General features: G+C 37.8%; 1 protein-coding gene across 1 annotated transcript in view; it reads left to right on the top strand.

The window, feature by feature from the left end:
* Positions 1–22,112, top strand: part of MLLT10 (MLLT10 histone lysine methyltransferase DOT1L cofactor) — a 223,303-nt gene that overhangs the window by 112,541 nt on the left and 88,650 nt on the right. Inside the window, exon 9 of the mRNA XM_032425848.1 lies at positions 19,721–19,816. Within this exon, the coding sequence (XP_032281739.1) occupies positions 19,721–19,816 (96 nt within the window). The remainder of the gene's footprint in view (positions 1–19,720; positions 19,817–22,112) is intronic.

The raw sequence follows: 22,112 nt of genomic DNA on the forward strand, positions 1-22,112 counted from the left end.
GCTATAAACATCGGGGTGCACGTACCCCTTCGGGTCCCTACATTTGTATCTTTGGGGTAAATACCCAGTAGTGCAATTGCTGGATCGTATGGTAGCTCTATTTTCAACTTTTTGAGGAATCTCCATACTGTTTTCCAGAGTGGTTGCACCAGCTTGCGTTTCCACCAACAGTGTAGGAGGGTTCCCCTTTCTCCACATCCCCGCCAACATCTGTCATTTCCTGACTTGTTAATTTTAGCCATTCTGACTGGTGTGAGGTGGTATCTCATTGAGGTTTTGATTTGGATTTCCCTGATGCCGAGCGATGTTGAGCACTTTTTCATGTGTCTGTTGGCCATTTGGATGTCTTCTTTGGAAAAATGTCTGTTCATGTTTTCTGCCCATTTCTTGATTGGATTCTTTGTTCTTTGGGTGTTGAGTTTGATGAGTTCTTTATAGATTTTGGATACTAGCCCTTTATCTGATATGTCATTTGCAAATGTCTTCTCCCATTCTGTCGGTTGTCTTTTGGTTTTGTTGACTGTTTCTTTTGCTGTGCAAAAGCTTTTTATCTTGATGAAGTCCCAATAGTTCATTTTTGCCCTTGCTTCCCTTGCCTTTGGCGATGTTTCTAGGAAGAAGTTGCTGCGGCTGAGGTCGAAGAGGTTGCTGCCTGTGTTCTCCTTTAGGATGTTGATGGACTCCTGTCTCACATTTAGGTCTTTCAACCATTTTGAGTCTATTTTTGTGTGTGGTGTAAGGAAATGGTCCAGTTTCATTCTTATGTATGTGGCTGTCCAATTTTCCCAACACCATTTGTTGAAGAGACTGTCTTTTTTCCATTGGACGTTCTTTCCTGCTTTGTCGAAGATTAGTTGACCATAGAGTTGAGGGTCCATTTCTGGGCTCTCTATTGATCTGTGTGTCTGTTTTTGTGCCAGTACCATATTGTCTTGATGATGACAGCTTTGTAATAGAGCTGGAAGTCCGGAATTGTGATGCCGCCAGCTTTGCTTTTCTTTTTCAACATTCCTCTGGCTATTCGGGGTCTTTTCTGGTTCCATACAAATTTTAGGATTAGTTGTTCCATTTCTTTGAAAAACATTGATGGTATTTTGATGGGGATTGCATTGAATGTGTAGATTGCTCTAGGTAGCATTGACATCTTCACAATATTTGTTCTTCCAATCCATGAGCATGGAACGTTTTTCCATTTCTTTGTGTCTTCCTCAATTTCTTTCATGAGTATTTTCTAGTTTTCTGAGTACAGATCCTTTGCCTCTTTGGTTAGGTTTATTCCTAGGTATCTTAGGGTTTTGGGTACAATTGTAAATGGGATCGACTCCTTCATTTCTCTTTCTTCTGTCTTGTTGGTGTAGAGGAATGCCACTGATTTCTGTGCATTGATTTTATATCCTGCCACTTTACTGAATTTCTGTATGAGTTCTAGCAGTTTTGGGGTGGAGTCTTTTGGGTTTTCCACATAAAGTATCATATCATCTGCAAAGAGTGAGAGTTTGACTTCTTCTTTGCCGATTTGGATGCCTTTGATTTCTTTTTGTTGTCTGATTGCTGTGGCTAGGACTTCTAATACTATGTTGAATAGCAGTGGTGATAGTGGACATCCCTGCCGTGTTCCTGACCTTAGGGGGAGAGCTCTCAGTTTTTCCCCATTGAGAATGATATTCGCTGTAGGTTTTTCATAGATGGCTTTTCTGATGTTGAAGTATGTGCCCTCTATCCCTATACTCTGAAGAGTTTGATTAAGAAAGGATGCTGTACTTTGTGAAGTGGTTTTTCTGCATCTGTTGAGAGGATCCTATGGTTCTTGTTCTTTCCTTTGTTAATGTATTGTATTACATTGATTGATTTGCAGATGTTGAACCAACCTTGCAGCCCAGGGATAAATCTGACTTGGTCGTGGTGAATAATCCTTTTAATGTACTGTTGGATCCTATTGGCTAGTATTTTGGTGAGAATTTTTGCATCCATGTTCATCAGGGATATTGGTCTGTAATTCTCCTTTTTGATGGGGTCTTTGGTTTTGGGATCAAGGTAATGGTGGCCTCATAGAACGAGTTTCGAAGTTTTCCTTCCATTTCTATTTTTTGGAACAGTTTCAGAAGAATAGGTATTAGTTCTTCTTTAAATGTTTGGTAGAATTCCCCTGGGAAGCCATCTGGCCCTGGGCTTTTGTTTGTTGGGAGATTTTTGATGACTGCTTCAATTTCCTTAGTGGTTATAGGTCTGTTCAGGTTTTCTGTTTCTTCCTGGTTCAGTTTTGGTAGTTGATAAAGCTCTAGGAATGCATCCATTTCTTCCAGGTTATCTAATTTGCTGGCATAGAGTTGCTCATAATATGTTCTTATAATTGTTCGTATTTCTTTGGTGTTGGTTGTGATCTCTCCTCTTTCATTCATGATTTTGTTGATTTGGGTTATTTCTCTTTTCTTTTTGATAAGTCTGGCCAGGGGTTTAACAATAATTGTTTCAAAGAACCAGCTCCTTGTGTCGTTGATATGTTCTACTGTTCTTTTGGTTTCTATTTCTTTGATTTCTGCTCTGATCTTTATTATTTCTCTTCTCCTGCTGGGTTTAGGCTTTATTTGCTGTTCTTTCTCCAGCTCCTTTAGGTGTAGGGTTAGGTTGTGTACTTGAGACCTTTCTTGTTTCTTGAGAAAGGCTTGTATTGCTATATACTTTCCTCTTAGGACTGCCTTTGCTGCATCCCAAAGATTTTGAACAGTTGTGTTTTCATTTTCATTGGTTTCCATGAATTTTTTTAATTCGTCTTTAATTTCCTCGTTGACTCATTCATTCTTTAGTAGGATGCTCTTTAGCCTCCATGTATTTGAGTTCTTTCTGACTTTCCTCTTCTAATAGAGTTCTAGTTTCAAAGCATTGTGGTCTGAAAATATGCAGGGAATGATCCCAATCTTTTGGTACCCGTTGAGACCTGATTTGTGACCTAGGATGTGATCTATTCTGAAGAATGTTCCATGGGCACTAGAGAAGAATGTGTATTCCGTTGCTTTGGGATGGAATGTTCTGAATATGTCTGTGAAGTCCATTTGGTCCAGTGTGTCATTTAAAGTCTTTACTTCCTTGTTGATCTTTTGCTTAGACGATCTGTCCATTTCAGTGAGGGGGGTGTTAAAGTCCCTCACTATTGTTGTATTGTTGTCAATGTGTTTCTTTGCTTTTGTTATTAATTGCCTTATATAATTGGCTGCTCCCATGTTAGGGGCATAGATATTTATAATTGTTAGATCTTTTTGTTGGATAGACCCTTTAAGTAGGATATAGTGTCCTTCCTCATCTCTTATTACAGTCTTTGGTTTAAAGTCTAATTTGTCTGATATAAGGATTGCCACCCTAGCTGTCTTTTGGGTCCATTAGCATGGTAAATGGTTTTCCACCCCTTCACTTTCAATCTGGGGGTGTCTTTGGGTCTAAAATAAGTCTCTTGCAGACAGCGTATCAATGGGTCTTGTCTTTTTATCCACTCTGATAGCCTGTGTCTTTTGATTGGGGCATTTAGCCCATTTACATTCAGGGTAACTATGGAAAGATATGAATTTAGTGCCATTGTATTGCCTGTAAGGTGACTGTTACTGTATATTGTCTGTGTTCCTTTCTGGTCTATGTTGCTTTTAGGCTCTCTCTTTGCTTAGAGGACCCCTTTCAATTTTTCTTGTAGGGCTGGTTTCGTGTTTGCAAATTCCTTTAGTTTTTGTTTGTCCTGGAAGTTTTTTACCTCTCCTTCTATTTTCAATGACAGCCTAGCTGGATATAGTATTCTTGGCTGCATATTTTTCTCGTTTAGTGCTCTGAATATATCATGCCAGTCCTTTCTGGCCTGCCAGGTCTCTGTGGATAGGTCTGTTGCCAATCTAATGTTTCTGCCATTGTTGGTTACAGATCTCTTCTCCCGAGCTGCTTTCAGGATTTTCTCTTTGTCTCTGAGACTCGTAAGTTTTACTATTAGATGTTGGGGTGTTGACCTGTTTTTATTGATTTTGAGAGGGGTTCTCTGTACCTCCTGGATTTTGATGCCTGTTTCCTTCCCCAAATTAGGGAAGTTCTCTGGTATAATTTGCTCCAATATACCTTCTGCCCCTCTCTCTCTTTCTTCTTCTGGGATCCCAATTATTCTAATGTTTCGTATTATGGTATCGCTTATCTCTCGAATTCCGCCCTTGTGATCCAGTAGTTGTTTCTCTCTCTTTTTCTCAGCTTCTTTATTTTTCATCATTTGGTCTTCTATATCACTGATTCTCTCTTCTGCCTCACTTATCCTAGCAGTTAGCACCCCCATTTTTTATTGCACTTCATTAATAGCCTTTTTGATTTCGACTTGGTTAGATTTTAGTTCTTTTATTTCTCCAGAAAGGGTTTCTCTAATAACTTCCATGCTTTTTTCAAGCCCAGCTAGTATCTTTAAAGTGATGATTGTGAACTCTAGGTCCAACATTGTACTAATGTCCGTATTGAGTAGGTCCCTGGCAGTCGGTACTACCTCTTGTTCTTTTTGTTGAGGTGATTTTTTCCGTCTTGTCATTTTGTCCAGAGGAGAATAGATGAATGAGAGAAAATGCTAACAGGGTAACAACGTCCCCAGAAAATAAACTCTAAACAAATCAGAAAAGACCTGAAACCGGGGTGAAAGAAAGGGAAAGAAAGAAAAAAGAAAAAGAAAAAAAAGAAAGAGATAAAAACAAACAAAAACAGGACAAAACAAAAAAAAGAATATGATCAAATATGATCAGGCTGGTGGATAGATCAGTGCCACACACTAGATTTTGGGTGTATTTTGGTCTGTTAGAAGAAAGTGCCTCCCAAAATTTTAAAATAAGAAAAACTTATATATGTACAAAAATAAGGGTTGATATGATGAAGGGATGGAATGTGACTGTAAAGACGGAAATTATAAAAAATTTTATAAAAGGAATTGATAAGAAGTTGTTTGAAAAAAGAAAGAAGAGGATTTTTAAAAAAAAGAAAAAATAAGGGAGAGAATGTGATCAGGCAGGGGAGTAGAACAAAGCCATACACTAGAGATTTAGGGTATATTTTGATCTGTTAGAAGAAACTATCTCAAAATTTTAAAGCGAGAACAACTTATATATATATATATGCCAAAAATAAGGGTAATTACTCTGAAGGGATAGAATATGACTCTGAAAATGAAAAATAAAAATGTTTTTTAAAAAAGGGATTGATAAGATGTTGGTTGAAAAAGGGAAAAAGAAAGATTCAAAAAAAAAAAAAGTTAAAAAAACCCCTAACTTTCAAAGACTAAAGAATCATGGTAAAAAAGCCATGAATTCTATGTGCAGTATTCCCCTAGTGCTGGAGTTCTGCCGTTCTCATTGATCGGAAAACTTGGTCTTGGCTGGCTGTTCTTGCTCATCTTCTGGGGGAGGGGCCTGTTGCCGTGGTTCCCAAATGTCTTTGCCGTAGGCGGAATTGCCGGTCTGTGCTAAGTAATCTGCCTGGGTTTGCTCTGGGAGCTTTTGTTCCCTGCAGGCTCTCCTTTTGAGTTTGTAGGTGTTCAGAAGTTTGATCCCTATCCAGCTGAATTCCTGAGACCGGATGAAATCCAGGTCTCCTACTCGTCCGCCATCTTGCTCCACTCCCAGTACTAGTTTATTCTTAATGGAGAGTTCTTCGATTTGCCTCACGTCTGCCCGTTATGGTTACTTGGTAGCTTTTCCTCCTTTCATGTTCAGTAGAGGTCAGTGTAACTGTTACCTGAAATGGGTTGTAGCCTTTTGTCCACCAAGGATGAATCTGTATTGATAATGAATCTTATTATTACAACTGGATGGAACTGAAGCCAACTGCCAAATTGTCAAGGAAGTCCTCCTACCTGGAAAAGGGTTAACAACCACCAGGACATCATTTAGATGGCTATCTTCTCAGCCTGGAACCATCTCCTTAAAACCCTCTCCTAATAAAGCAGTAAAATAGAGGACCATTTATTTACTCCCCGATTGACCATACGGTGTACTTAATATGTTTGTTACTGTTCCCACTTTCCTCAGATATCATTAATTGGCCTGTGATGCTCTTACCCTTCCTCTTCCAGAAAGCCGTATCTCTAACAGCATCATGTTCTCATCACCAAGCTGTCATGAGCTATGTAAGAGGTCCATGATTATCCTACTTGTAACTAGCTAGGAGACAGGAGAATCCTGGCTCAGGGATGAAGGACAGTTAATTGCACAGTACTCACAGTGACCTTAGGATCAGGATTTTTGCACCATTCCCCCAAGACCCAGTTTCCGTAGGGCAACACAGAGAGGGCCATATGACATCTGCTCATGCAGTCTGTTGCATTGCCGTAGAAGAACCCCAAGTTTAGAGCATCTGAATCTTTTGTAATGGATAGTAAGCATGGCTGCCCTTTGCTCCTAAAGGAGACACTCTGTCATTTGAGTCTGTTCATTATACAAACAACCTTGAAAAGGTAGTGCAAAACAACCGGTAAGTCATTGACTCACTTGCAAGACATGCAGAGAAAACTTTAGAGATTCACATAAAATTGTCTCCCAACACATAACAATTCTCAAATTATGTGTTGGCTTAATAACAGTGTTTATTTTTCATTAACAACTAAGTCCAAAACAGGTGTTCTTGATTGGCAGACAGCTTTTTTCCAAGTCATGAATCAGGAAATTAGTTTCCTTCCATCTTGTGACTTAGCCTTCTTTTTTTTTTTTTTAAGATTTTATTTATTTATTTGACAGAGAGAGACACAGCGAGAGAGGGAACATAAGCAGGGGGAGTGGGAGAGGGAGAAGCAGGCTTCCCGCAGAGCAGGGAGCCTGATGCGGGGCTCGATCCCAGGATGCTGGGATCATGACCTGAGCCGAAGGCAGATGCTTAACGACTGAGCCACCCAGGCGCCCTTAGCCTTCTTTTTGATGTTGCTTCTGTGGCTGTGATGGTCATTTGCATTGATCTCTGGAAGAGAAAGGAACATGGACACTAAACTGTTGGGGCTGTTAAGGACCATGCCCAGAGGTGATTACATCATTTTTCATTTAGGTTGCATTTGGCTAGAACGTAAAGACCACATATAAATGTAAAGAAAGCTGGGAAGTATCTAGTTATATTCTTAGTAAGAAAAAGAAATGGGTTTGGTGAATAGCTGGCATACCTCATTTTAGCTATTCTTTTTGTTAAGCCATATGTCATTACAAAAAATTCAAACAAGGCAGAGCTTTTAAAAACTGCAAGTAATTGGGCTCCCTGCTCAGCGGGGAGCCTCCTTCTTCTCTCCCTCGGCCTTCCATTCCACTTGCTTGTGCGTGTGCGCTCTCTCTGTATCAAATAAATAAATAAAATATTAAATAAATAAATAAAAATTGCAGGTTAATTAAAAAAGAATACCAAACACCCACTCCAGTATCCACCATTCAGAAATAGCCATCATTACTTACTAAGTAAGCTTTCTAGATGTCATTTTTATACATATATATGGAAAGACTTAGGATTGTTAGATTGATAAAAGTTATTTTGTTAAGATGATGTAATGTTATTAATATTTAAAAAACATTGAAGTCCTATTTAGCTGGTTATATAGAAGAAAAAGAAAGTGAAGTAAAATAGGTAACATTATTGAACTTCAAATAAAATTTTCTTACCACAAGAGATGTTATTTCCTTAAATACAACTTGAAGTGTAATAAAAGAGATTACAAAACCAAACAAAAACATTATCTTTCCAGTTCAGATGCTCTCAGCTATAATAGAATATTGCTAAAGCAATAGGGAATTTGCTGTTTTTGCCTAAGTTTAGAGACTAGACTTTTCTAAGATTGGTTAATTTGACAATAGCCAATCCAAGAGTGGCAGGGCATTGTTGTGTTTTTTGTGGTTTTCTTGACTTTTCTAGGCATGATTGCCAGGTCGCTGCAGTTGTTCCTCTTGGCTTAATACCTGAGCATCTGATGGCAGGAAGGGAGTACCTTATTAAGAAAGAGAAGAACAGTGGGGGGCGCCTGGGTGGTGCAGTCAGTTAAGCAACGGACTCTTGACTCTTGGTTTCAGCTCAGGTCATGATCTCAGAGTCATGAGATCGAGCCCCATGTGGGGGCCCTGTGCTCAAGCAGGGAGTCTGCTTCAAGATTCTCTCCCCATCCCCCACTTGTGTGCAAGTGCTCCCACACTCTCAAATAAATAAATCTTAAAAAGAGAGAAAAGAATGTTCACAGCTGTGTCACAGAAAATGCCCCCTTCTATTTTATTATCCCAGCCTCAACCTTTCCTAGACTTAAAGCAGCCAGTGACTGAGGAGAATAGATTTATCTTAATTGACTCAGACACACCCATGTTCACCTCTGGGTTGGAGTATGAGGCCACTTTCATGAGGATATGAGAGAGTGATTAGCCAAAGAAAATCAGGAACTTTATCTACAAGGAAGAGATTTATGTATAATTACTGTTTGGTGGCAAACTATTATGTTCTGTTATTAACTAAATGCTTCAAAATCTATATCAAGGCCTGCTATGAAAGCCTTAACATCCTCGTGCTGCTTTCATTCGTTTCCTGCTATCCAGTTTGTTGTTTTTTAAGATGTTTATGTTACATCTTTCAGGTTTGTAAACAGTTACTTCCTCAGAGTTTTTTTTTAGGTTTGTTTTGTATTTAAATTTGTTAGATGGTCACTACCAGTTCTTTTACCACAGCTTCTCCAGTAAGTTCTTGATATCATCTCTTAAATTGGCTGAATTTTATTGTCAAGTTTTTTTCAAGAATAAGTTCTTAGGACCTTCTCTTGAGTTTTTTTCATAGTGGAACATCTTTTCTTGCCTTCATTTTAGAATTTATATATCTTGGCTGTATATAATATCGTTGGGTCACACTTTCTTTCCCCTAAGAATTTAAACAGTGGGCCTGGAATATTGCCGTGGAGAAGACCAAAGACAATCCCTGGCGTCCCCCTCCCTGCCCACTTTCCCCCTTGTATTCTACTAAGTTTAATTACAAGAAGTCTTGCTGTTAAACATTCTATAACAGAGTTTTTCAGAATGCATTTATTTTGTCAACTTTTATGTTTGAATACATCTTTTGTTCCCCATTCCTTGGATTCTCTACTTTAGGGACATGAATTATCCTTATGTTTGATTATCTTTGTTTTCTGTAGGTATTAGTTCCTCTCTCTCTCTTTTTAAAATTAATTTACTTTTAGTTAATTAGCATATAGTGTTATCATTAGTTTCAGAGGTAGAGTTCAATGATTGATCAGTCTTTTTTTTTAAATGTTATTTTTGAAATTTTTAAAAAGATTTTATTTATTTATTTTTAAAGATTTTATTTATTTTTCAACAGAGAGAGACAGCGAGAGAGGGAACAAAAGTAGGGGGTGTGGGAGAGGGAAAAGCAGGCTTCCCGCTGAGCAGGGAGCCCAATGTGGGACTTGATCCCAGGACCCTGGGATCATGACCTGAGCTAAAGGTATACGCTTAACCAGCTGAGCTACCCAGGTGCCCCAATTTTTCATCAGTCTTTTTTTTTTTTTCCAAAGATTTTATTTATTTGACAGAGAGAGACCACAGCAAGAGAGGGAACACAAGCAGGGAGAGTGGGAGAGGAAGAGGGAGAAGCAGGCTTCCCACCGAGCAGGGAACCTGATGCGGGGCTTGATCCCAGGACCCTGGGATCATGACCTGAGCCGAACGCAGACGCTTAACCATCTGAGCCACCCAGGCGCCCCTTTCATCAGTCTTATGTTACTCATTATATCCTGTGCCCTTCTTAATGTCCATCACCCAGTTACCCCATATGCCCACCCTTTCCCCTCCAGCAGCCCTCAGTTGGTTTCCTATGATTAAGAGTCTCTTACGGTTTGTCTCCCCCTCTGATTTTGTCTCGTTTTATTTTTCCTGTCCTTTTGCTATGCTCCTCTGTTTTGTTTTTTATATTCCACATATGAGTGAAACCACAGAATTGTCTTTCTCTGCTTGACTTCTTTCACTCAGCATAATACCCTCCAGTTCCATCCACGTTGATGCAAATGGCAAGTATTCATCCTTTCTGATGGCTGATATTCCAGTGTATATATATATACCACATCTTCTTTATCCATTCATCTGTTGATGGACATCTGGGCTCTTTCCATAGTTTGGCTATTGTGGACATTGCTGCTATAAACATTGGGGTGCAGGTTCCCCTTCGGATCACTACATTTGTATCTTTGTGGTAAATACCTAGTAGTGTAATTGCTGGGTCTTGGGGTAGCTCTATTTTCAACTTTTTGAGGAGCTTCCATACTGTTTTCCAGAGTGGCTGCACCAGCTTGCATTCCCACCAGCAGTGTAGGAGGGTTCCCCTTTCTCTACATCCTCGCTATTAGTTCCTCTCAACTGCTTTAATATCTGCTGTTTTTCATTTGTATACTCTGATTATCTCAAGCCCTTTAGCACTGTTTTTATTTTCAGCAATGTTTATTCTATTCCTTGCTGTTTCCGTTTACCTGTTCTCTCTTAGTTTTTAAATTACTTTGGTTCTCAGTCCCTGATTTATCTTTTTTTCTGTTTTGTCGTTTCATTCTTGAGTTTTGTATGAATTTATGTTCAAAGTAAGTTTTATTTAGCATGGGGCAGTTTTGAGAAATACCTTTATGCTGAGTTATATTTACTCCTAGGTTGAGTTTTGGTTATCTTATGCATGTTTTGCTCTTTTTATATATATATATATTTTTTTGTCTGTAGTCTCTTGGCTGTGCAATAGTTTTTCATCTTACTCATGTTTGGGAGGCTGTAGGCATTTGGTCCACTATAATTTAGGTAATTTCTTGAATCTCTTCTCACCATTTTTGAGACTAGGGTTTGAGGGCGAAGTATTTATTTTTTTCATCATGATAAATGTACTCTTTAATCCTGTCTGCCATTTCATCCATCCCCCCCACCCACCTACTCTGTAGTAACCATCAGTTTGTTCTCTGTAGTAAAGAGTCTATTTCTTGGTTTGTCTCTCTTGCTCTTTTTTTCCCTCCCTTTGCTCATTTATTTCTTAAATTCTGCATATGAGTGAGAACATATGGTTTTTGTCCTTCTCTGACTGATTTATTTTGCCTATTAGCATTATACTCTCTAGCCCCATTCGTGTTGTTGCAAATGGCAAGATTTCATTTTTTCATCTCTGAAAAATACTCCATTGTGTATATATATACCACATCTTCTTTATCCATTCATCTGTTGATGGATACTTGGGCTGCTTGCATAGTTTGGCTACTGTAAGTAATGTTTCAGTGAACATAGGGGAGCATGTATCCCTTTGAATTAGTGTTTTTGTATTTTTTACAGTAAATACGAAATAATGCAATTACTGGATCATAGATCATAGATCATAATTTTTGAGGAACCTCCGTATGCTGTTTTCCAGAATGGTGCACCAGTTTGCATTCCTACCAACAGTGCAAGAGGGTTCCTTTTTCTCCATATCCTTGCCAACATTTCTTGTTTGGTGTGTTTTTTATTTTAGCCATGACAGGTGTGAGGTGATATTGTAGTTTTGATTTGTATTTCCCCGATCTGAGTAATGTTGAGCATCTTTTCATGTATCTGTTGGTCACTTGTATGTCTTCTTTGGAAAAATGTGTGTTCGTGTCTTTTGCCTCTTTTAATTGGATTATTTTTTTTAGGTGTTGAGCTGTATCAGTTCTTTATATATTTTGGATAACTAACCCTTTATCGGATATGTCATTTGCAGATGTCCTCTCCCATTTTCAGTGGGCTCTCTTTTAGTTTTGATTGTTTCCTTTACGTTTAGAAGCTTTTTATTTTGATGTAGACCTAATAGTTTATTTTTTGCTTTTATTTCCCTTGCCCCAGGAGACATATCTAGAAAAATGTTGATATGGCTGATGTCATAGAAATTTCTGCTTGTGTTCTCTTCAAGGATGTTTATGGTTTCGGGTCACACATTTAGGTCTTTAATCCATTTTGAGGTTTTTTTTATGTGTGTATGGTGAAAGAAGGTGGTCCCATTTCATTCTTTTGCACGTGGCTATCTAATTTTCCGAAAACCATTTGTTGAAGAGACTGTCTTTTCCCCATTGCATAGTCATTCCTCGTTTGTCATTAATTGACAAATCTTATTGACCATCTAATTGTGGATTTATTTCTGGGTTTTCTGTTCTAGTCCATTGACCTGTGTGTCTGTTTTTAATGCCAGGAGCATACTGTTTTAATTACTAACTGCTTTGTAATATAACTTGAAATCTGGAATTGTGATACCTCCAGTTTTTCTTTTTCAACATTGCTCTGGCTATTCGAGATCTTTTTGTGGTTCCATATAAATTTTAGGATTGTTCTAGTTTTATGAAAAATGTTGTTATTTTGTTAGGGATTAAATGTTTAGAGTGCTTTGGGTGGTATAGACATTTTACCAATATTTGTTGTTCTAGTTCATGAGCGTGGAATGTCTTTCCATTTCTTTGCATTCTTTTGACTTTCATCAGTGTTTTATAGTTTTCAGAGTACAGGTCTTTCACCTCTTTGGTTGAGTTTATTCCTAGATATTTTATTATTTTTGGTGCAGTTGTCAGTGGGATTGTTTTAATTTCACTTTCTGCTGCTTCATTATTAGTGTATAGGAATGGAGCAGATTTCTGTACACTGATTTTGTATCCTTTGATTTTCCTGAATTCATTTATCAGTTCTAGTAGTTTTTTGTTGGAGTCTTTCAGGTTTTCTCTATATAGCATCATGTCATCTATAAGGAGTTTATTTCTTCCTTGCCAGTTTGGATGCCATTTATTTATTTATGTTGTCTGATTGCTGTGGCAAGGACTTCCAGTACTATGTTGAATAAAAGTGGTGAGAGTGGACATCTTGTCTTGTTCCTGATCTTAGGGGAAAAGCTCTCAGTTTTTCACCATTGAGTGTGATATTGGCTGTGGGTGTTTCATATAAGGTCTTTATTATGTTGAGGTATGTGAGGCTAATAAGTATTTTTGCCTCTTTCTGAAGCCAGAGGGAATGGTAGGGCAGGGTCAGATCTCTTTTTAAATACTTGATTAAATGTCTTATACTAGATTTTAATCTTTCAGCTATGTGGGGGTTCATTCCTATGGGAGAATACCCTAAGATTTTATATAACTAATTCTTAGCCTAGATCCTTGACTTTCAAAGAGCACCTCATCATGCTTCATGTCTTTCTCTCCTGTTTTTTCCTATTTCTGCCCTGAAGCTGGTCCTACTCTTTAGACAGAAAAAGAACAAATTAAGGAGGCAGGATAACAAAAAGATAAAAGATTTCTTCTTTCCAGATTTGGGAGTTTTTATGGTATTCTAAGAATTGCAAGGAATTGGAAACAGGATTAACAGCTGAATCTTACAGCTCAGACCAGGACAATTTCTGCTCTGTTTCTAAAATCTCTTATTTCATTGCTCGGTTGCCAGTTTTTGTTTAATGAGTTATTATCTGCCTTTTCCATCTCCCCAGTTTTGGTTGCTGTTGGCTTTCTTATTTTATTTAGTTATTTACTTTTTGCTGGTTTTTGTTCATTTGTTTTTTTACTTGTTTAACACTGGAAAAATATAATGTGATTTAACATCACCTTTTTAAGCGTTGAGAGTTATTTGAACATAGGCACTCTTTCCTTTTTGGAAACTCACTCAATTCCAACACAGAATTGAATTATGTTAAAATAACTCATTTTCTTTCTCATGTTATGACTATGTATTAATTTCTAATATTGAGCTCCCTGATGAACTCTTCTTGGCACTTAGTGATAATGAAATTCTTTACTACATACTAGCCTTTTTAATCTTTGTTAAAAATTTACTGTAGGGGGCGCCTGGCTCAGGTGGTTAAACGTCTGCTTTGGGCTCAGGTCATGATCCCAGGGTCCTGCGATAGAGCCCTGTGTAGGGCTCCTTGCTCAGTGGGGAGTCTGCTTCTCTGTTTGCCTGCTGGTCCCCCTGCTTGTGCTCTCTCTCTCAAATAAATGAATAAAAAAAAAAAAACTTAAAAAAAAATTTACTCTAGAATTTTTCTGGTAAGTAAGCTCAAGCTCGAGATTGCATTCCTTCTAGAATTTACTTTCTAATTTATCCTAAACATTTCTGTCAGTGGTTCAGTGATTATATGTGTACTTTCAAAACTCTCTGAGATCTGTTTAATTCCTTTGGGTCTGAAGACGTGAATTTAAGTATTATCTCTACTGTCTTACCCTTTAATTTTCCTTTCAGAATTTCTTCACCCCTTCCAGTTTGCACACGGAAACTCTAAACATAGGTTAAAAACTCCTGTATAACTCATTCCTTAGTGTCTTTACATGGAAAATAGTTCATTGTGGAACTAAAGCTATTTTATTTTATTTTATTTTTTTAAAAGATTTTATTTATTTATTCATGAGAGACAGAGGCAGAGGGAGAAGCAGGCTCCCTGCGGAGCAGAGAGCCCGATGTGGGACTCGATCCCAGGACCCTGGGATCATGACCTGAGCCGAAGACAGACGCTTAACCGACTGAGCCACCCCCAGGCGTCCCTAAAGCTACTTTAAAATAGAAATTTTTCTCTCCCTTCTTTCCTTCCTTTTCGTTCCTTCCTTTCCCCACTCTTTTAAATTTCCATGTTAAAATTTCTCATCATGGATACCTTATCTATTTTTTTTTAATTAAAAAAAGTCTGCTTTTCTAGAGGGTATTATGCTAAGCGAAATAAGTCAATCAGAGAAAGACATGTATACCACTGATATGAGGAATTCTTAATCTCTGGAAACAAACTGAGGGTTGCTGGAGTGGTGGGGGGTGGGAGGGATGGGGTGGCTGGGTGATAGACATTGGGGAGGGTATGTGCTATGGTGAGCGCTGTGAATTGGGTAAAACTGATAAATCACAGACTTGTACCTCTGAAACAAATAATACATTATATGTTAAAAAAAAAAGTAGGAAGAGAAAAATGAAGGGGGGGAAATCGGAGGGGGAGATGAACCATGAGAGACTATGGACTCTGAGAAACAAACTGAGGGTTCTAGAGGGGAGGGGGGTGGGGGGATGGGTTAGCCTGGTGATGGGTATTAAAGAGGGCATGTTCTGCATGGAGCACTGGGTGTTATACGCAAAAAATGAATCATGGAACACTACATCAAAAATTAATGATGTAATGTATGGTGATTAACATATAATTTAAAAAATCTGCTTTTTAAAAGTTTTAGTTAAGTTTCTTTGGGAGTGTAGATAAAAGAATCTACCTTGTGGTTGTTTAAGCGATTTGTTTCTGATCTATAAAAATGGGTCCTCGCAGGGCCCTTTTACGGATTAAATGAGGTAACTTATGTATTCGTATAATTCTGATTATTTTTATTGTTAATTGTGCACACTGATTCACTTGGGAGTGACACTGGTTGTCCTGACCTATGGCTTTACATAAAAAATATCCAGTATTACTTTATTTCCTTCTGGTTGTTTTCTCTCCAGGCATAATACATTTTAAAAACAAACTCATATTAACCATTTTTCTAAATCTCTAAGTATTCCTACAGAGCACACTTTTAATGGCCATTATATGGTTTTATAATAATTTTTTCAACCATATCTCTTGTTGCATATTCAGATTGTTTTCAGTTTTTTTTTCTTATTGCCAATAGTACTATAATAAACTGTATTTAAACCTTTGTTCACCTCCTGGAGGTGAAATTACTAGGACAAAAAGCATTTTTATGGTTTCTAATTCTTGCTTTTAAAATTGTCCTTCACATATTTATAATCTCTCTAATAATGTATGCAAGTGCTCATTTCACTATAGCCAGGCCAATATTGGGTCTTATCATAAAAAACAAAACCCAACAATTTTGATCACTAGGTGAAAGAAAAATATTACCTTTACTTCTTTAATGGTTGAGTTGCACATTTTTTGTTGTTCAGTGTCTATTTCTTTCATGAACTGTCCTTTGTACATTGTTCTATGGCATATATAGGTATTTTTTATTTATTTGTAAAAAAGTTTAAACAGTGCTAAAATATAGGACATATTAATTTTACTCATTTTCCAGGATTTTGCTTTTTAATGGTTTTTAAATGTAGAAGCATTTTAAATTTGAATAACTAAAACTGCTTTTTCCCTTCCTAATATTTTACTTTGTGTTTATACTTAGAAGAGTCTTTTCTTCCTAAAAGTTAAAGATTTCAAAAATATTTTCTGCCAGGCTTGTAGATTATTTTGTCACTTAACACTTTAAAAGAATCCATCTGGATTTTGTTTTATTTTGAATAAGATATTTTCCCCCAGATTATTAACCAGGTTTTCTAGTATCATTATTTTGTAATTTTAGTTGTTCTCTACAGATTTGGAAACCCTTCCTTGTATTATGCTAAATATTTACGTATAATTGAGTCTTTTGCTGGAAATTCATTTTGTTCTGATGTATTAAAATCAACCTCTCTCTCTTTTAAATCTTTCTCCAAATTTTTATTTAAATTCTAGTTAGTTAACATACAGTGTAATGTTAGTTTCAGGTGTAAAATTTAGTGATTCATCACTTATATACAACACCCAGTGCTCCTCACAAGTGCCCTCCTTAATCCCCATCACCTATTTAAACCCATCCCCCCAGGGGCACCTGGGTGGCTCAGTTGTTAAGCGTCTCCCTTCGGCTCAGGTCATGATCTCAGGGTCCTGGGATCGAGCCCCACATTGGCCTCCCTACTCAGCGGGAAGCCTGCTTCTCCCGCTCCCACTCCCCCTGGTTCTGTTCCCTCTCTCGCTGTGTCTCTGTATCTAAAATAAAAAAATAAAATTCTTAAAAAAAAAAAAAAAAAAAACCCATCCCCCCATCATGTCCCCTCCAGAGTCTATTTCTTGGTTTGCCTCCCTCCCCGCACCAATCTTCATTTGTTTTGTTTCTTAAATTCCACATACGAGTCAAATCATATGGTATAAAGGTCTTTCTCTGAGTTATTTCACTTAGCAAAATACTCTCTGGCTCCATCTACATCATTGCAAATGTTAAGATTTTTGTGGCTGAGTAATATTCCATTGTGTATATATATACCACATCTTTATGTATTCATCAGTCTGTGGACATTTGGGCTCTTTCCATAGTTTGTTGATAATGCTGTTATAAACATTGGGGTGTGCATGCCCCTTCGAATCAGTATTTTTGTATTTTTGTTTCCTTTGGGTAAATACCTAGTAGTGCAATTGCTGGATCAAAGGGAGTTCTATTTTTAACCTTTTGAGGAACCTCCAAACTGTTTCCAGAGAAAAATCAGCCTATCTCTTTAATGAAAGTAATCAGACTGCTCTGATTGATATTTTACAGACTAGTAATTTAATGTGTTCAGTCTGTTAACACTGAGTATTTGCAGTCCTCATCTCAGGATACATTTCTTGATGTATCACATAGGACCAGAGTTCTGTATAATTCCATGATGATTTCAGTATGTTCATATTTTCCTATATGTACATGTGCCTACTTTGCCTTTTACTCTCAAGTAGTTTTCGTGTTTTAAATGTTTGTTTACCTTGTTGGGTCATTTACTATTAAATCATCCCAGCTCTTCTACCCTTGATGAATAAAAGCCATTATGGGAAGTAGAACAGGAAGGACAGAAAAGCCTTCTTTATTATCTTTTTTTTTTTTTTGAAAGATTTTATTTATTTGACAGAGACAGCGAGAGAGGGAACACAAGCAGGGAGAGTGGGAGAGCGAGAAGCAGGCTTCCCGCTGAGCAGGGAGCCCGATGTGGGGCTAGATCCCAGGACCCTGGGACCATGACCTGAGCCGAAGGCAGACGCTTAATGCTGAGCCACCCAGGCGTCCCCCTTTATTATCTCTATGGGAGAAAAATATTGATAGAGAACTTATAGACCCAGGATCATTTGAGCCTCATATTTATAAATTACCCAGTTGTGGATTCTAGTCCTGTTTCAGTTAGCTACTGTTGCTTGAGAAAACACCCCACAATTTATAGTGGCTTATAACAGGCAGGGCTCAGCAGGAACAATTCATCTTTCTTCCATGTGGTATCAACTGGGTTTACCCATGAGGCTACATTCAACTGGTGATTGGTGGGGTGGTATAAGATAGGGTTTTTATTTTATTTTATTTTATTTTTTTATTCTTTTGACATTTTAAGTGTTTTACTAAATAATTCCAGCAAGACAGTCTTACTCACATGTCCGGTGCTGCCTGTAGGGTGGGGTGCCTCAGTTCTCCATAGAGTCTCAGTGTCTACTTGGCTTCTCTATCAGAGAGTATGAACTCATTATTTACATGGTGGCTGGAATCCAAAGGGCAAAAGTGGAAGCCATTTAAGACTTCTTAAAGCTTTGAGCTCCTGAACTTGTACATCACTGTGCCATATCCTCTTGGCCAAAGCAAGTCACAAAGCTAACCAGGTTTATGTGGGTAGAGAAGAGGACATCTTATGATGGGAGGAGTGTGCGTGCCCCTTCGAATCAGTATTTTTGTATAGATGCAAAGAAATTGGTGCATGATTAGCGGATCATTATTAAGATCTGTCACTATTAAAATGTAACTCTTTATGCGATATATGTTAAGGAAAAAAAAAAGAAGATAGCAGGATGGGAAGAATGAAGGGGGGGAATCGGAGGGGGAGACGAACCATGAGAGACGATGGACTCTGAAAAACAAACTGAGGGTTCTAGAGGGGAGGGGGGGTGGGAGGATGGGTTAGCCTGGTGATGGGTATTAAAGAGGGCACGTTCTGCATGGAGCACTGGGTGTTATGCACAAACAATGAATCATGGAACACTAATCTAAAACTAATGATGTAATGTATGGTGATTAACATAACAATAAAAAATTAAAAAAAAAAGTAACTCTTTAAATGATAGTAAATTTCACACCCAATACTGATTCTTACATATCGATTCGAACAACTGAAAACAATTCGGTTAAAATTTTTTGTTGTTAAATAAAGTTGGGCTCCTGATATGTAATTAACTTCTAATTAATTGAATTTTCTTATATTCAGTTCATCAGTTTTAGTACTTCAAAGGGAAAGTAGCACACCCTGACTTTAGATTATTTTTGTTAGAGATAGCTAATTCATTCATTTCCTTTTTTAAAGATTGATTGATTTTTAGAAAGAGAAAGAGAAAAGAGCACATGTGTGAGCAAGAGAGGGAAATCTCAAGTAGACTCCCTGCTGAGTACGGAGCCTGACTCTGGGCTCAGTCTAATGATCCTGAGATCATGACCTGAGCTGAAATCAAAAGTCAGATGCTTAACCGACTGAACCACCCAGGCGCCCCACTTCTTTTCTGAGTAAACCTAGGAAAGAATTTTTTGCCTGAGTTTTTAGTTTGTAGGCCATAGAATTTAATGTATAGTGTGGTAGAATCTGACACTATTCTAATGTGATAATGCATGTCAAAGTGCTATGTAAATTTTAAACTGCAATTTATAAAATGTACACAGAAGTATTTGGTGTTTTTAACAGGAAGAAAATACAGTTTGCCAGATATAAATGTAGCAAATAATTATGGGCTTCAGTTGTTTATACATAATTTTAGGTTGGTTAAGAATAAGTATGTTGAAGTCACTTTAAAATTAGTTATACTAGTAATGTTATATTACTAGTATTGTTTACAAAATAATAAGAACACGATCAGCCGAAGTGATCTTTTTATTTTTTGACAAGTATTCATTAACATTTTGAATTACTAAACAGAATTATGAAAGAAACTCATCTTTATTGTACATATATGATTATGATTTAAATTTAAATTGGATTTTATTTCTATTCATTTCTAGAAATATAAAGAAAAGGACAAACACAAACAAAAACATAAGAAGCAACCAGAACCATCACCTGCATTGGTTCCTTCTTTGACTGTTACCACAGAGAAAGTAAGTTTTAAGTGCCATATTTTGTTTCATATAAGAACTAGTTGTGTGCTGGCTTTTACCTTTAAGAAGTGTTTTCATTCCCAGTGTCCTGGTTCCCTTTAACTTTTCCCACCTCTTTAACCCTACATTAAGCACTTTAGGATTCCCATTTCTTAGTCCTTTATCCTACCTTCTGTTTATTCTGTACTTGCTTTTGAAAAATAATTGAGTAAGGCTAACTACTTGGGGGTGGGCATCATTGAGATTAAGAATTTGGGCTGTAGAGTGGGTTTTGACCACCTGTGATTTTGAATTCTGGCTTCACCCCTTACTGAATGAGCTCTTAGGTTGATTAACCTCTTTGTAACTCAGTTTCATTCTTCTGTAAAGTGGGGGAAATAATGATTGGAATTGAGTGAGAAAATATATGTAAAGCAATTACAACAATATCTGGTTCATAGGAAGCATTACAGTTATTATAGTAAATGTTAAATATTATTAAGATTATTATTATATGCCTAATTTGAAAATAAATGGAGACAGGGAAAGATAGTGGAGACATAGGTAGCAGGGGTGGGGTGGAAGGAAGTACAGTAGGAGATGAGGCTGGGCAAGGGGCCAGTCATGCAGGGCTCTAAAAGCCAGTGGAATGGCTTGGTTTTTTAGTTTGAATGAAAAGTGAGCCATTGGTGCATTTTGAACTGAGGTGTGGTATGATCTGTCTTAGGTTCTGTAAGGATCTCTGGCTGCTTTGTTGCAGATGGACTGTAGAGAGTCAAGGATGGAAGCAGGGAGGCCATTAGGAGATTATTACAATAATGCAGAGAGAGATGGTGTTAACAATGGAGGTAGTGAGAGGTGATCAGATTCTGAGTATATTTAAAAGTAGCTTTCTCACAGAGAAGATGAGAGGTGTGAGAGAAAGAGAGGGTCCAAAGAAGAGTCAAAGGGTATTGGGCCGGGAATGGATTGCTGTTAACAAAGATGGGAAAGGCTGTGGGTGTGGTAGGTTGAGGGCAAGATGAAGAATTCAGTTTTGGATATGGTATTTGTATCCTCCTGCTGTCAGAACAAATTTAGCAGTTTAAAACGATATAAACCTATTATGTTCTTGTTCTGTAGGCCAGAAGACTGGGTGGGCTCAGCTGGTTACTCTGGGTCTTTCAAAGGTGAAATCACAGTGTTGGATGGCCTGGGTTCTCACCTGGGAGCAAGTGCTTCTAAGCTCATTCAGGTGGTTAGATTTATGCCCATTTCCTTTCTGGCTCTCAACTGGGGTCTGCCCTTATGTTCTAGAGGCTCTCTTCAGTCCTTGCATGTGGGTCTCTCCATTTCAGAGCCAGCAGTGGCTTGTTGAATCCTTCCCACCCTTGGAATCTCTCTGACTTCTGCTGCAACTCTTCTTCTGGCCAGAGAACGTTCTCTTCTTTTAAGGGTTCATGAGATTAGATTGGGCCTACCTGAAAAATCCAGGATAATTTTCTTGTTTTAAAGTATGTAACCTTAGTTACATTAGCAAAGGCCCTTTTGCCATGTAATATAACATATCACAGGTTTCAAGGATTAGGATGTGGACATCTTGGCAGGGCTCTTCTGCCTACATTAGGGTTGAGATATTTATTAGACATCCAAGTAGAAATGTTAATTAGCCAGTGGCATGCATAGTCTGGCATTTGGGAAAGAGGTCCAGACTTTGGATATAAATTTGGGAGTTGTATCTCTGTAGAGTTTACTTTAAGCCGTAAGAGTGGGTGCCAGTGGAGGAGTGAGTGCAGGTAGGGAGTAGGGAGAAAAGGTCTTAGGAAGCCCTAGGGCTGCCAGTGTGGAAAGAAGAGGGGAAACTAGTAAACAAGACTGAGAAGAGGCCAGGGTTTGGAAGAAAACCAAGAGGATGTGAATATGCTGGAAGCCAAGTTAAAGAAAAAAAAAAGTTAACCATGTCATAATAATATGAGGACTAGCTGTTGTATTGAGTCATATGATGATCTGAAAGTTCTAGTTTGAACTTTCTAGAATGTTAAAAATGGAAACATACAGTATGTACACTTTTTTTATCTGACTCCTTTCACTCAGCATAAGTATTTTGAGATTCATCGATGTTGTGTGTATCAGTAGCTTCTTTTTATTGCTGACTACTTGCTGTTGTATGGACATAACCATAATGATTATCCATTCAGTAATTGATGGACATTCAGATTGTTTTCCAGTTTTTGACTATTACACGTAAAGCTACTGGGAACATTATATAAATCTTTATACAGACAGATTTTTCTTGCATAAATACTGAGGAATGGAATAACTAGGTCACATGGTAAGT

The sequence above is a fragment of the Phoca vitulina genome, unplaced genomic scaffold, assembly GCF_004348235.1.
Source record: "Phoca vitulina isolate PV1807 unplaced genomic scaffold, GSC_HSeal_1.0 scaffold33, whole genome shotgun sequence".
Taxonomy (NCBI): domain Eukaryota; kingdom Metazoa; phylum Chordata; class Mammalia; order Carnivora; family Phocidae; genus Phoca; species Phoca vitulina.